Source organism: Anomaloglossus baeobatrachus, chromosome 12, assembly GCF_048569485.1.
Source record: "Anomaloglossus baeobatrachus isolate aAnoBae1 chromosome 12, aAnoBae1.hap1, whole genome shotgun sequence".
NCBI lineage: Eukaryota > Metazoa > Chordata > Amphibia > Anura > Aromobatidae > Anomaloglossus > Anomaloglossus baeobatrachus.
In genome coordinates, this window is record NC_134364.1 from 9,904,068 (window position 1) to 9,920,652 (window position 16,585).

A 16,585-nucleotide genomic window follows, 5' to 3' on the forward strand; every position below is an offset into this window, starting at 1 on the left:
CTCCGAGCCTCGGCCCTTGTGTGATCTCATAGAGCCCATCGATCAGCAGGGAAAAGGTAAAAAAACAAGTCAGACTTTGGAGTTTACTAGAAACCGTCCTCTTTATTCAGGAGTGATCATAGCTCGGCCCGTCCCTCCGCGCCGGCTGATAATGCTCCAGCTCCTGACCCTGAAAAATAAAAATCATCACCTCCCGATCCTGAGAGAATGCGCAGTGCCAGAATTTACTGCAAACCCGCATTTATTGAGAACTGAACATGACGTGCGGGGATCGGAAAAGCTGCGCTCGGCCGATGTCTGCCGGGAAACATGCCGGACTAGTCCTGACGGCAGATGCCGATGTGGCCACCAGTATCTGGCGTGAAGGGACCGGTGCGATGTCTGGTGACGCAGCGAGAATTACTGATACACCACGGCCGTCTGATAACAGAACTGCACACATCTGATCAATGGCGGCTTTCATTACATGGTAACACCGGATCGGTGCGTCTGTGCCCTGAGATATCGGCGCCTGCACAGATCCGTGTGCCGGATTCCAGGGTAGGCCGCGGGTCTCCATGTCCGGTCCGAGTCACGGAGGAGAGGATACGACAGAGAAACGCTCACCTCAATGACGTCAAACTGGCCGTGCTCCTGCTCCGCTCTCCGCTGCAGCACCGCCTGCAAACACAGAGCGGGGGACGGGTGTTTGGTTTTTGTTTTTTTTTTTGTTTTTGCAAATGTTGAGTTTTTGCAATCTTCATGTAATAATTCTGTAATTTGGGAGCAGCGACGATGCACCGGACCCCACTGTTACTGACCCCTTAATGGGGCGACTGCACGAGAGCGGCGCCATCTCTGCTGATACACCTGCATTGTGGGGCTGTATATATTCATACAGGATAAGACGTGTATCTAATATATAAAGCTGTGTGTGTGTGTGTGTGTGTGTGTGTATATATGTCTGTGTATATATGTGTGTGTGTGTGTGTGTGTGTGTGTGTGTGTGTGTCTGGGATTGGCCTCTGCACCGTCGCAGCTGCAGCTACAGCCACAAAATTTTGCACACTCACACTTCTGGACCCCGAGAGCGTCATAGGCTATGTTTTGAGGGGAAATTTTAACCCCGCGCTTTAGTTATTCACCAAAAAACCTGCCTCCATTAAAGCGAATGGAGCTGGGAGCCACAGTGCAGCCAGAACTTCACAAGAATGCGCGGCCACGCCCTTATATGGAATGTTGGCGTGTCACAATGCAGCCAGGGAAAGAGGCAGACACAGAGAGGGAAAGAGGCAGACACAAAGAAATAGAGACAGACAGACTGACAGGGAGAGAGACAGACAGACAGGGTAAGAAACAGACGTAGACAGGGTAAGAGACAGACACAGACAAAGAGACAGACTGACAAGGAAAGAGGGAAAGAGAGACACAGGTTAAGAGACAGACACAGACAGACAAAGAGACAAACACAGACAAAGAGACAGACACAGGGAAACAGACAGGGAAAGAGACAGACGGGGTAAGAGACAGACAAAGACAGGTAAAGAGACAGACAAAGAGAAAGAGCGAGGTAAAGAGACAGAGAGGGAAAGTGACAGAGATAGGGAAAGAGATAGACAGGGAAACAGCAGTTATTAACCCGGGTGAAGCCGGGTAGTACAGCTAGTATAGTATATATATAACTGCATCACATATACTTACAAACACTGCGATCCCCGTGAGAATAGCCAGAGAGAGATGATGATGATGATGATGGCGGCGAACCCCGGAGAAATACTTTTCATGTTGATTCGAGGAGGTTCATTGTCAAAAAAGAAAACCCGGATGGATTCCACGTCGACCTCCAGGGTCCGTCCGTCCAGGGGAAGGCTGAAGCCGCTCAGCTTTAGCTGTGAACGATGAATCATTATCATCCCATTACAATCAATGGTAAATGCGGCCGTTCTTCTAGTAGCGCTGATATACGGGCGCAGGCAGTACCTAGTGATGTCCTGCAGGGGGCGCACTTAGTATGTACACCATTTGCAAGTTTAGAGGGAGCCGCTAGTGTAAGTCAGTGTCTGGCCTTCTAACAGGTTGTGCTACATGGGGGTCTGAAAATAATTACATGCCCCCCCCCCAGCGCACATCACGTGATATTATTGTTCCCTGTTTACCGGGCTGGACCTTCACAGATAGTGCAATCATTTCCATAATGTAGAGCGGCAATATCTGATTAGTGGGAGCCTGACTCCCACCTAGCAGCCTGAAGGGGCCATGTCTAGGCCAGCACTGATCCTCCAGACCACCAGGACAGCACTGATCCTCCAGACCACCAGGACTTCGCTGATCCTCCAGACCACCAGGACTTCGCTGATCCTCCAGACCACCAGGGTAGCACTGATCCTCCAGACCACCAGGGTAGCACTGATCCTCCAGACCACCAGGCCCGCACTGATCCTCCATACCACCAGGCCAGTACTGATCCTCCAGACCACCAGGCCAGCACTGATCCTCCAGACCACCAGGCCAGCACTGATCCTCCAGACCACCAGGCCAGCACTGATCCTCCAGACCACCAGGGTAGCACTGATCCTCCAGACCACCAGGCCAGCACTGATCCTCCAGACCACCAGGACCGCACTGATCCTCCAGACCACCAGGGCTTCCGCTCCCCTCCCGTCTCATCTCCCACTCGATGTAATACGCCACCGTTGCGATGTCCATAGGAGGCTTCGTCCCATTGGTAGAGAATAATTTCATGGTGACTTCGTGGCTGAGCTCGTGAACCTGCAACGGGCGAGATATTAACACTTACACGGTACATCACCCAGCTTTCCTAGTGTCCTGAATGGCGATTCTACCCTAATTGTCCCTTCGTGTAAATCCGGTTTATTATTGCACTTTACAAACTTTCTGTCATTTGTTCATTTCATTTGTTTAATGCAAAATAAATAACTGGATACAATGTAACAAATTCTCCAAATTCACCACCTGCCCCCTATACGGACTGCTGCAGCCCCCGGATTATTCACCCCTTCATGACCAGGGTCATTAGCACTTAGCTGAGCCCCTCTGGCTGTTGTGACCTGCTGCAGATGTGATGCAGATCCAGACTCCGGCATCTGGCAGCGTCTCTGAGGAATCTTAGCCAAGGACAATGGTCTCCAGGCCACTAATATTCTTGTGTTGTCAAGACAGTGGTCCAAAAAGTTAAAATGGGTCTCCACCACTGGATAACCCCTTCTTGCTCAGTGATATATACAGTGGAGCATGGTGGGGGCTCAGCGATGTCTACAGTGGAGCATGGTGGGGGCTCAACGATGTCTACAGTAAAGCATGGCGGTGGCTCGGTGATGTCTATAGTGGAGCACGGCGGGGGCTCAGTGGTGTCTATGGTAAATCATAGTGGGGGCTCAGCGATGTCTACAGTGAAGCATACTGGGGGCTCAGTGATGTCTACAGTGGAGCACGGCGGGGGCTCAGTGATGTCTACAGTGGAGCACGGCGGGGGCTCAGTGATGTCTACAGTGGAGCACGGCGGGGGCTCAGTGATGTCTACAGTGAAGCATAGTGGGGGCTCAGTGATGTCGACAGTGAAGCACGGTGGGGGCATTCAAAATTGCATTTCTTTGTCGCTCCATTGGGAGACCCAGACAATTGGGTGTATAGGCTATGCCTCCGGAGGCCGCACAAAGTATTACACTAAAAGTGTAAAGCCCCTCCCCTTCTGCCTATACACCCCCCGTGCTCCCACGGGCTCCTCAGTTTTTATGCTTTGTGCGAAGGAGGCAGACATGCACGCACAGCTCCATAGATTGGTCAGCAGCAGCTGCTGACTATGTCGGATGGAAGAAAAGTGGGCCCATATAGGGCCCCCAGCATGCTCCCTTCTCACCCCACTCTTGTCGGCGGTGTTGTTAAGGTTGAGGTATCCATTGCGGGTACGGAGGCTGGAGCCCACATGCTGTTTTCCTTCCCCATCCCCCTTAGGGCTCTGGGTGAAGTGGGATCCTATCGGTCTCCAGGCACTGAGACCGTGCTTCATCCACAACTCCTGGGAGCCTGCTGGATAGGAGCCGGGTATCGTTCAGGGACATGGCCCTGCTACTTGGAGGTACTCTGTGTCCCCGTGGGGACCGAGCACAGCAACACTCCAGCATTGCTGGGTGTGCTAGTGCACCGGGGACCGCGGCGCTGACCGGGTTAAATGTGCCATTACACACTCAGCGTCGCTGATTGTGTTTATGTAGGGGGACTACCGCGCTGACCGCCGCCGCCATGTTTAACACTGAGGCGCGGCTGGGACTTGTAGTGCGCCGGGGACTTCCGCGCGGCCGCGCTTTTACGGCGGCCACGCTTATTACTCGAGTCCCCGGCTTTTGCGGCCTAGTCTTTCCTCCTCCCGCCCACAGCCCTGACAAGCAGGGGAAGGGCGGGACGCTGTACAGACGAGCAGCAATGAGGGCTGGAGAATGCTTTGCATACTCCACCCCCCTCACTGTGCACTGTGGGGCACCAGTTCCCGCACTTTCTGGGTCACGCCCACGGCTCCCTCCTCTCCTCAGGACGCCGGCAGCCATTCCTGTCAGCTCCTTGGACGCTGCAGAGGGGGACAAATTCTGGGAGACCCAGGCAGGGATTCTGGTGGCCTCACAACCGCTTTAAGCGGGTGGTAAGCAGCACCTGTGGTGCTAGCCCCATTGTGCAGAGGTGTAATTATATGTTTATGGTATATACTTTACACTGTATAGTGCACAGTTGTTTTCTGGCTATATACTCTATTGTGTTGCTCAGGGAAGACAATAGCATGGCGCCCACAAAAGGCAGGGGTGCCAAAACACAGGCTTACTATGCTGCCTGCGCCGCATGTACGACGCCGCTACCGGCAGGTTCCACTGACCCTCACTGTGTGCACTGCTCGGCCCCTACTGCACTTGCTCAGCCAGAGCCTCTGCTAAGAGGGGCCCAGGGGGAGCTACCTGCTAACACTGTCCAGGTGACAGGGACGGAGTTTGCAGTCTTTACAGATAAACTCTCTGAAACTATGGCTAAGATACTAGAAGCCTTGCAGTCCAGACCGGTATCTCAGCACAGGGACTCTGTTGAGTCATTGTTCCCTGGCCCCCCTCAGTTGGACCAACAATGTCCCCCCGGGGTATCTCATAGATCCCAGGCTGGGGGCTCTGACACGGACCCCAGCCCCAGACCGACTAAGCGAGCTCGCTGGGAAATTCCCTCGACATCTTCATATTGTTCAGGGTCTCAGCGGGGGGAATCTCTGGTTGATGACGCGGAGACAGCTGATCAGGATTCTGATCCTGAGGCCGCTCTCAATCTTGATACTCCGGATGGGGACGCCATAGTGAACGACCTTATTGCGTCCATCAATCGTATGTTGGATATTTCTCCCTCAGCTCCTCCGGTGGAGGAGTCAGCTTCTCAGCAGGAGAAATTCCGTTTCAGGTTTCCCAAGCGTACACCGAGTATGTTTCTGGACCACTCTGATTTCAGAGAGGCAGTCCAGAATCACCATGATTGTCCAGATAAGCGTTTTTCTAAGCGCCTTAAGGATACACGTTATCCCTTTCCCCCTGACGTGGTCAAAGGTTGGACTCAGTGTCCCAAGGTGGATCCTCCAATCTCCAGACTGGCAGCTAGATCCATACTTGCAGTTGAAGATGGGGCTTCACTCAAAGATGCCACTGACAGGCAGATGGAGCTCTGGTTGAAATCCATCTATGAAGCTATCGGCGCTTCTTTTGCCCCAGCATTCGCAGCCGTATGGGCGCTACAAGCTATATCAGCAGGTCAAGCGCAAATTGACGCAGCCACACGCACTTCCGCGCCGCAGGTGGCGTCCATAACCGCTCAGACGTCAGCAATGGCGTCTTACGCTATTAATGCTGTCCTGGACTCTGCGAGCCGTACGGCGGTTGCATCCGCCAATTCGGTGGTACTCCGCAGGGCCTTGTGGCTACGGGAATGGAAGGCAGATTCTGCTTCCAAAAAGCGCTTAACTAGTTTGCCAATTTCTGGCGACCGATTGTTTGGCGAGCGTTTGGATGAAATCATCAAACAATCCAAGGGAAAGGATACATCCTTACCCCAGCCCAAACCGAACATACCCCAACAGAGGAGGGGGCAGTCGAGGTTTCGGTCCCTTTGGGGCGCGGGCAGGTCCCAATTCTCCTCGTCCAAAAGGCCTCAGAAAGATCAAAGGAACTCTGATTCATGGCGGTCTAAGTCACGTCCAAAAAAGACCACAGGAGGTGCCGCTACCAAAGCGGCTTCCTCATGACTTTCGGCCTCCGCAATCTGCATCCTCGGTCGGTGGCAGGCTCTCCCGCTTTTGCGACACCTGGCTGCCACGGGTAAAAGACCGCTGGGTGAGAGACATTCTGTCTCACGGTTACAAGATAGAGTTCACCTCTCGTCCCCCGACTCGATTCTTCAGGTTATCCCCGCCTCCCGAGCGAGCCGAGGCTCTTCTGCAGGCGCTGGGCACTCTGAAGGCAGAAGGAGTGGTGGTCCCTGTTCCTCTTCAGCAACAGGGTCACGGTTTTTACTCCAACCTGTTTGTGGTCCCAAAGAAGGACGGGTCTTTCCGTCCTGTCCTGGACCTGAAACTGCTCAACAAACACGTAAAGACCAGGCGGTTCCGGATGGAATCCCTCCGCTCCGTCATCGCCTCAATGTCCCAGGGAGATTTCCTTGCATCGATCGATATCAAAGATGCTTATCTCCACGTACCGATTGCTCCAGAGCACCAGCGCTTCTTGCGCTTCGCCATAGGAGACGAACACCTGCAGTTCGTGGCACTGCCGTTCGGCCTGGCAACAGCCCCACGGGTTTTCACCAAGGTTATGGCTACTGTAGTAGCGGTCCTCCACTCTCAGGGTCACTCGGTGATCCCTTACTTGGACGATCTCCTGATCAAGGCACCCTCTCAAGAGGCATGCCAACACAGCCTCGACGCTACTCTGGAGACTCTCCAGAGTTTCGGGTGGATCATCAATTTTCCAAAGTCAAATCTGACACCGGCCCAATCGCTGACATACCTTGGCATGGAGTTTCATACCCTCTCAGCGATAGTGAAGCTTCCGCTGTTCAAGCAGCGGTCGCTACAGAAGGGGGTACAATCTCTCCTTCAAGGTCAGGCACACCCCTTGAGGCGCCTCATGCACTTCCTGGGGAAGATGGTGGCAGCAATGGAGGCAGTCCCTTTCGCGCAGTTTCACCTGCGTCCTCTTCAATGGGACATCCTTCGCAAATGGGACAGGAAGCCGACGTCCCTCGACAGGAACGTCTCTCTCTCTCAGGCGACAAAAGCTTCCCTTCGGTGGTGGCTTCTTCCCACTTCATTATCGAAGGGGAAATCCTTCCTACCCCCATCCTGGGAGGTGGTCACGACGGACGCGAGTCTGTCAGGGTGGGGAGCGGTTTTTCTCCACCACAGGGCTCAGGGTACGTGGACCCGGCAAGAGTCCTCACTTCAGATCAATGTTCTGGAAATACGGGCAGTGTATCTTGCCCTGAAAGCGTTCCAGCAGTGGCTGGAAGGCAAGCAGATCAGAATTCAGTCGGACAACTCCACAGCGGTGGCTTACATCAACCACCAAGGCGGCACACGCAGTCGGCAAGCCTTCCAGGAAGTCCGGCGGATCTTGATGTGGGTGGAAGCCACGGCCTCCACCATCTCTGCAGTTCACATCCCGGGCGTGGAAAACTGGGAAGCAGATTATCTCAGTCGCCAGGGCATGGACGCAGGGGAATGGTCCCTTCACCCGGACGTGTTTCAGGAGATCTGTTGCCGCTGGGGGGTGCCGGACGTCGACCTCATGGAGTCCCGGCACAACAACAAGGTACCGACGTTCATGGCACGGTCTCAAGATCCCAGAGCTATGGCGGCAGACGCCTTAGTTCAGGATTGGTCGCAGTTTCAGCTCCCTTATGTGTTTCCTCCGCTGGCACTGTTGCCCAGAGTGTTACGCAAGATCAGGGCCGACTGCCGCCGCGTCATCCTCGTCGCTCCAGACTGGCCGAGGAGGTCGTGGTACCCGGATCTGTGGCATCTCACGGTCGGCCAACCGTGGGCACTACCAGACCGACCAGACTTGCTGTCTCAAGGGCCGTTTTTCCATCTGAATTCTGCGGCCCTCAACCTGACTGTGTGGCCATTGAGTCCTGGATCCTAGCGGCTTCAGGATTATCTCAAGAGGTCATTGCCACTATGAGACAGGCTAGGAAACCAACGTCCGCCAAGATCTACCACAGGACGTGGAAAATTTTCCTGTCATGGTGCTCTGCTCAGGGTTTTTCTCCCTGGCCTTTTGCCTTGCCCACTTTTCTGTCCTTCCTTCAATCTGGACTTGAAAAGGGTTTGTCGCTCGGCTCCCTTAAGGGACAAGTCTCAGCGCTCTCTGTGTTTTTCCAGAAGCGCCTAGCCAGACTTCCACAGGTACGCACGTTCCTGCAGGGAGTTTGTCACATCGTTCCTCCTTACAAGCGGCCGTTAGAACCCTGGGATCTGAACAGGGTGCTGATGGTTCTTCAGAAACCACCATTCGAGCCAATGAGGGATATTTCTCTCTCACGCCTTTCGCAGAAAGTGGTCTTCCTAGTAGCAGTCACCTCTCTTCGGAGAGTGTCTGAGCTAGCAGCGTTGTCGTGCAAAGCCCCTTTCCTGGTGTTTCACCAGGACAAGGTGGTTCTGTGTCCGGTTCTGGAATTTCTCCCTAAGGTGGTATCCCCTTTTCATCTCAATCAGGATATCTCCTTACCCTCTTTTTGTCCTCATCCAGTTCACCAATGTGAAAAGGATTTGCACTTGTTAGATCTGGTGAGAGCACTCAGACTCTACATTTCTCGTACGGCGCCCCTGCGCCGCTCGGATGCACTCTTTGTCCTTGTCGCTGGCCAGCGTAAAGGGTCACAGGCTTCCAAATCAACCCTGGCTCGGTGGATCAAGGAGCCAATTCTCGAAGCTTACCGTTCTGCTGGGCTTCCGGTTCCCTCAGGGCTGAAGGCCCATTCTACCAGAGCCGTGGGCGCGTCCTGGGCTTTGAGGCACCAGGCTACGGCTCAGCAGGTGTGTCAGGCGGCTACCTGGTCGAGCCTGCACACTTTCACGAAACACTATCAGGTGCATACCTATGCTTCGGCGGATGCCAGCCTAGGTAGACGAGTCCTTCAGGCGGCGGTTGCCCACCTGTAGGAAGAGGCCGTTTTACGGCTCTCTTACGAGGTATTATTTTACCCACCCAGGGACTGCTTTTGGACGTCCCAATTGTCTGGGTCTCCCAATAGAGCGACAAAGAAGAAGGGAATTTTGTTTACTTACCGTAAATTCCTTTTCTTCTAGCTCCAATTGGGAGACCCAGCACCCGCCCCTGTTTTTTTGTGTGTACACATGTTGTTCATGTTGAATGGTTTCAGTTCTCCGATATTCCTTCGGATTGAATTTACTTTAAACCAGTTTATAATTTTTTCCTCCTTCTTGCTTTTGCACCAAAACTGAGGAGCCCGTGGGAGCACGGGGGGTGTATAGGCAGAAGGGGAGGGGCTTTACACTTTTAGTGTAATACTTTGTGCAGCCTCCGGAGGCATAGCCTATACACCCAATTGTCTGGGTCTCCCAATTGGAGCTAGAAGAAAAGGAATTTACGGTAAGTAAACAAAATTCCCTTCTTAATGTACTAAAAAATGGGGGGAAAAAATCTGTGTGTGAAGACATGGTGAAAAATGCATTTCTGCCATTGTTTTCCCAAAATTCATTATGTGTGAAGAATGACCTTAAAATCAGATTCTTCAGGAATGAACACGTCACAGAGATGTCCCCATTTAACAAAGAAAAAATAAGAATCAATCTGCCGGTGTCACCATTTATTGAGACTTTTACCATTGCAGAGTCTTCAGGTTGGAGCTTTCTGGCTCCTCTGCGCTCAGACGACGTTTTGATTTATACGTTTTGGGGAACAGAGAACATTGCGATCGATAGTTATTGTTTTTCAAGAGCCAGAGGTGATAGAAAAGCAGAGAATGATTGGGAAAAAAAGTGACAAAACCCAGAGTCAAAATAGAAGAAGAACATCTACGTCTTTCCTTAGGAACAGAAGATTCTCACCAAGATAAGATCAGAAGTGACAAAATTACTAATTGGAAACAATCTCATATTTATATACATAGTATATTCAGACACAATATAATAAGAATATTCAGACGCAATATTGTGGAGGTCGTCTGAGCTATAGCTTGTTTGTTTAAACCTAAAATGTAATAAGAGTATGTGTATGTAAATAATCAAAATATAGATGTAGTTGTATAATTATCTGTCTGTCTATGTAGCAATTGCACAGACCTATAATATAATTCAAAGCTGTATAGTCATGAAGGGGTTACCAAGAATAAGTGAACAGATGTACAAACAATGGAAGTATTTTAATGATGAGTAAAGGTCTTATCAGTAGTGTTCACACAGAAAGAATGTTTTAGCGAACAAAGATGTGTTTCATAACATGCTGAGAGAAATTAAGGAGTGAAATACTCCTTACTCCCTGTTTAGCTTCAAGGCTGAAGTGGCATTTTTGTATAATTAAGTTTCTTTCAAAATACACGAGTCAGTTGATGACGCCGGCTGAAGGAGAGAACATGTCTGTGTGTTCATTGTCTGATACATTGATATATCGGCACTGATATACAGCTAATACGGCACCGTCTCTGGATTCCCTGTATGAAGATACCATTAGCAGTCTTCACCCAAAATTCCTCCCTTGACAATATATCACTTCTTTTATTGGCAGTAATATATGTATATATATATGTTACCGCCAATAACAGACGTGATATATTGTGTCTGTGTCATTATACCTGATAGAATAAGAATATTCAATCTGAGATGATCCAGTTGGAATCCACTAGATCCTGAGTACAAGTCCACGTAAAATAAATAGAAATATCATTCTTTTATTGATTTCATATACATTAAAGTATTATTTTAAATATTATATTAGTATTGAAGTATAGAGAGTGATCGTCCTGAGGGCGACTTAGCGGTTAGTGTTGTTATTTTATAGTGCTGGGGTCCTGGGTACGAATCCCACCAGGGACCACATCTGTAGGTTGTTCCTTGGAACTTTGTTTGTGTTTATTTGTCAACAATGAGATCAATGGAACAATAGGGAAAAAATCTAATTTCTATTATTATTGTTTCCTCTTAGGGAATTTGATCCTTTAATGATTTGATTCCTTATTCTATAAGAAGTATCATGTCCTTTAGACATGGCTCAGTGGTTAGCAAAGATGTTCTGCAGCATTGTGGTCCTGAGTTCAACTCCCACCAGGAGTAAAAGCTGAAGGGCTCTTTGTTTATATCATTATATAGAAGAAATAAATATGTTATATACTGCTGGTAAGTATCATATCCTGTTTTCTTTGGGATCCTAGAAATAGTGGTTGACATCTGCAAGGAGTCTTTGGTGGGTTTTCTGCTCCTCAATCTGTGCTGTGTAAGAAGCATTCACCCTGGTGGCTCAGTGGTTAGCACATAGACTTTGCAGTACTGAAGATCTAGGTTCAGTGCTCATCAGGGACAACATATAAATTCAAATATTTATTTGGTTATTTAAATTTATTTTGGGGAATAAAATAATTTCCTTTTCACCGTAGACTGGTTTAGTTCGCTATGCTTTGCCTTCTATAGATTGTGATCCGGACGCTCCTCCTGGTTCTGATGAATTGTCTTATTATATAATGTCTGATATTTTCTGCATACGTCTCCTCTGAATTGTAAAGTGCTGCAGAATATATAATTATATTATTAATAATAATAATAATTATTATTTATTATTATTATTATTATTAATTATTAATATTATTATTATTATTATTTAGAAGAATTGACTGCTCTTTATCTTTGTTAGGCCAGTGGCTCAGTGGTTAGCGCTGCTGGGTTGTTTGCTTTTTCCTCCAGAACCGAGGTCCCAGGTTCAATTCCCACGGAGAGTATTAAGTGAAGGCGCAGCCGATGATTTCATTATATAGAAGAAATGGCTGATGTTCATTTTGTTTAACCCAGTGGCTCGGTGGTTTGTGCCGCTGGGTTTTTTTCCTCCAGAACTGAGGTCCCAGGTTCAATTCCCACCGAGGATATTTGTGAAGGAGCAGCCGATGATTTCATTATATAGAAGAGATGCCTTCCATTCATTTCCATTTGGCCAGTTGCTCAGTGGTTAGTGCTTCTGGTTTTCTTTTTCCTGCAGAACTGAGGTCCCAGGTTCTGTTCCCACTGAGGATATTCGTGAAGGAGCCGGTGATGATTTCATTATATAGAAGAAATGGCTGGCCTTTATTTTGTTTAGCCCAGTGACTCAGTGGTTAGTGCCGCTGTTTTTTGGTGTTTTTTTTTTTGCAGAACTGAGGTCCCAGGTTGAATTCTCACCGAGGATATTAAGCGAAGGAGCCGGCGATTATTTCATTATATAGAAGAAATGAAGCTTCTCCATCAGAAGCAGCTCTGTGGCTTGTTGGTAAGTGCCAGAGCCCTGCTGCGCTGGAGTCCTGGGTTCAGTCCCCACCATGGATACCACTTGGGTTCTGTGTGTTCTCAAGGTGTTGGGGTCCCCCCTTCCCTCCCTCACTGCAGAGACATCCAGGCAGGATCATTACACTGTGAACCCCCCAATATCTTGCACTTTTCTGGTGTAATATATGGGGGCTGGTGAACATTCACTAGCTTGGACTTAGAAAAAAAATTTTTTTTTTTTCCCCTCTACATCCTAAGTTTTTTTTCTTCATCTATCTTAACTCCCCCAGAGCACAATATATTGGGGCTCACAGTGTAATGAGGCCTCTGCAGCGCAGGAGGACACACACAGAATGCCATGTCTATGGGGAATTAAACCCAGGACTCCAGCGCAGCAGGGCTATGGCACTTACCAATGAGCCACATCTGACAGAGGAGCTTCATCTCTTCTATATAATGAAATCATCGCCGGCTCCTTCACGTAATATCCTCAGTCAGAAATGAATTGGGGGGGGGGGGACAGATCAGGAGCAGTAACCACTGAGTCACTGGGCTACCCCGACACAGACCACTCATTTCCGCTATATAATGCGATACACACAGAGCAAATGATCACATCCAGCGCAGGAGCAAAAGGAAAATGTTTTTTCTTCGAAAATAGATTATTTCTCTGGCAAAAGAAAATCATTCAAATCTAAGGAAGGAAAAGATTCTTAATGTCATCTGTGTTGGGAGCAGAACCCAGAACCTCAGTGCTGCAAAACATGCACGCTAACCACCGAGCCACCGAGGACACACACCGCATGGCAGTTATCTTGTATCTACACTGTGTTCCAAATTATTATGCAAAACATATTTTTTCATATTTTCCTAAATTAACTTTCTGAATTGCAGTCATTGTTATTTTCCAGTCTCTACTATTCGAGTATAATTGAAATGTTTTTGATCACACTGCCTATGAAAACAGTATATTTTTAAAAATAATAAACACTCAAAATGCATGTTCCAAATTATTATGCACAGCAGAGTTTTCAACCTTTTTACTTTTATTTTGAAAAACAAAATGGTGAATTGTGACATTCTAAGCATTATCAGCTTATTACAAAATGAAATCAAACAGTTTTCAAGTCAAATCTTAATTCTAGGTGATGTTACATTTGCACATAGGACCCCTTGTTTGAAAGAAGCTTCTCTCGTCCATTGAATTTGTCAGTTTTTGGATGGTTTGTGCTTCAATTGTTTTGCATGTGGACAGAATACCCTCCCTGAGCTGTTTCTTAGATGTGAACTGCCTCCCGCCATCATAGACACTCCTTTTGATGATGCTCCAGAGGTTCTCAATGGGGTTGAGGTCAGGGGAAGATGGTGGCCACACCATAAGTTTGTCCTCTTTTATGCCCATAGCAGCCAGAGATGCAGATGTGTTATTTGCAGCATGAGACAATGCATTATCATGCATGAAAATGATCTTGCTGCGGAATACACGGTTCTTCCTCCTGAACCATGGCAGGAAGCGCTGTTTTAGAAACTCCACATAGATTATGGAGTTCATCTTTACCCCTTCAGGGATCCTAAAGGGGCCGACAATCTCTCTCCCCATGATTCCAGCCCAAAACATTACTCTTCCTCCTCCTTGTTGGCTCCTTAGCCGTGTTTTCATGGGGTGTCCATCAACCAGCCATCCTCTACTCCATCCATCTGGACCATCGAGCGTTGCACGGCACTCATCGGTGAACAAAACAGTTTGGAAGTCAGTCTTCATGTATGGTTTGGCCACTGGAGGCGTTTCTGCTTGTGTGCAGTGGATAGAGGTGGTCGACAGCATGGCTTACGCTGCAAACCTCTGAAGGACCCTGCATCTTGTTGTTCGGGGGACGTTGGAGGCACCAGCAGCTTCAAAAACTTGTCTGCTGCTAGGACAAGGCATTGTAGCAGCTGCTTTTTTAACCTGATGCAATTGCTTGTTGGAAAGAGTCCTCAATTTCTCCTTATCAGCACGCACACGCGTGTGCTGTGAATCCGCTACATACTACTTGATTGTGCAATGATCACGATGAAGTGTCTTGGCAATGTTGATTGTAGTCATGCCTTCACCTAAATACTCCACAATTTGATGCTTCTCAGCAGCCGACACAGCCTTTTTCTTTCCCATTTTGGCAAAAAATGAAGCTGCTTAATAATGTGGAACAGCCTTCTTAAGTAGTCTTGCCTTTATTTGGACACACCTGCCAAACTAATGTGCACAGGTCTCTGCAATTGCTTTCAGTGATATCAAGAGTCCTGACACACATCACCATCAATGAGTTTAAATGACAGACAAAAATTTCTAACCTCATCACTCCTAAACTCTTTTTGCATAATAATTTGAACACAGTGTAGTACAGGGGTGGGGAACATTTTTTTTTTCTGTCAAGAGCCATTTGGATATTTCTACCATCATTCGGGGGGCCGCACAAACTGATCAACCTGAAAACTACATTAATATATATGGTCAAACAATTAATGAACTCATCCCTAATGTGGTAGAGCATATACAACACAGGAGACGCTGAGGGGCACATACAGCACTGGGGAGGCTGTGACTGCCACTGCTGCCTTCATCTGTGGGATAGGAGAACATTGTGTACAAGAATATAACTAGTATAATACTGCCCCTATGTACAAGAATATAACTACTATAATACTGCCCCCTATGTACAAGAATATAACTACTATAATGCTTCCCCCTATGTACAAGAATATAACTTCTATAATACTGCCCCTATGTACAAGAATATAACTACTATAATACTGCCCCTATGTACAAGAATATAACTAGTATAATACTGCCCCCTATGTACAAGAATATAACTACTATAATACTGCTCCTATGTACAAGAATACAACTACTATAATACTGCCCCTATGTACAAGAATATAACTACTATAATACTGCTCCTATGTACAGGAATATATCTACTATAATACTGCCCCCTATGTTACAAGAATATAACTACTATAATACTGCTCCTATGTACAAGAATATAACTACTATAATACTGCTCCTATGTACAAGAATATATCTACTATAATACTGCCCCTATGTACAAGAATATAACTACTATAATACTGCCCCTATGTACAATATAACTACTATAATACTGCCCCTATATACAAGAATATAACTACTATAATACTGCTCCTATGTACAGGAATATATCTACTATAATACTGCCCCTATGTACAAGAATATATCTACTATAATACTGCTCCTATGTACAAGAATATAACTACTATAATACTGCTCCTATATACAAGAATATATCTACTATAATACTGCCCCTATGTACAAGAATATAACTACTATAATACTGCCCCTATGTACAATATAACTACTATAATACTGCTCCTTTGAGGTATAATAAATGGTGCTCTCCAGGCTCCTCACTCAAATTTGGGGGGATTGGCTAATTGTAATGATGGACGGTGTCAGGACATGATTCTCCTTCTTGTCATATATTCTCCATATCCTGGTTGTTCTCTCGGTATTCTAGATTCACTGACCATGTTGGTGATTTATCATTAATTCGGGGTGAATCTTGTGACACTTGGAATCACAGGAGCACTTATGTCCCCGATCAGCGATATATCCGTGGACATCAGATTATTAATGTCCTGGATTTCTCCCATTTCCATTGTGTCCTGTGATGTCCCTGGTGTGGATGGAGATGTCTCTGGTGTGGATGGAGATGTCTCTGGTGTGGATGGAGATGTCCCCGGTGTGGATGGAGAACTCCCCGGTGTGGATGGAGATGTCCCCGGTGTGGATGGAGATGTCTCTGGTGTGGATGGAGATGTCCCTGGTGTGGATGGAGATGTCCCTGGTGTGGATGGAGATGTCCCTGGTGTGGATGGAGATGTCTCTGGTGTGGATGGAGATGTCCCTGGTGTGGATGGAGATGTCCCTGGTGTGGATGGAGATGTCTCTGGTGTGGATGGAGATGTCCCCGGTGTGGATGGAGAAGTCCCCGGTGTGGATGGAGAAGTCCCCGGTGTGGATGTAGAACTCCCTGGTGTGGATGGAGAAGTCCTGGTGTGGATGGAGATGTCTCTGGTGTGGATGGA

General features: G+C 47.9%; 1 protein-coding gene across 1 annotated transcript in view; it reads right to left on the reverse strand.

The window, feature by feature from the left end:
- Positions 1 to 106: 106 nt before the first annotated feature.
- The window catches only part of LOC142257758 (epithelial cell adhesion molecule-like), a 28,900-nt gene continuing 12,421 nt past the window's right edge, over positions 107 to 16,585 (reverse strand). The window contains 6 exon segments of the mRNA XM_075329933.1: positions 107 to 169; positions 607 to 660; positions 1,681 to 1,713; positions 1,716 to 1,868; positions 1,920 to 1,926; positions 2,654 to 2,748. Coding sequence (XP_075186048.1) covers positions 107 to 169; positions 607 to 660; positions 1,681 to 1,713; positions 1,716 to 1,868; positions 1,920 to 1,926; positions 2,654 to 2,748 — 405 coding nt within the window.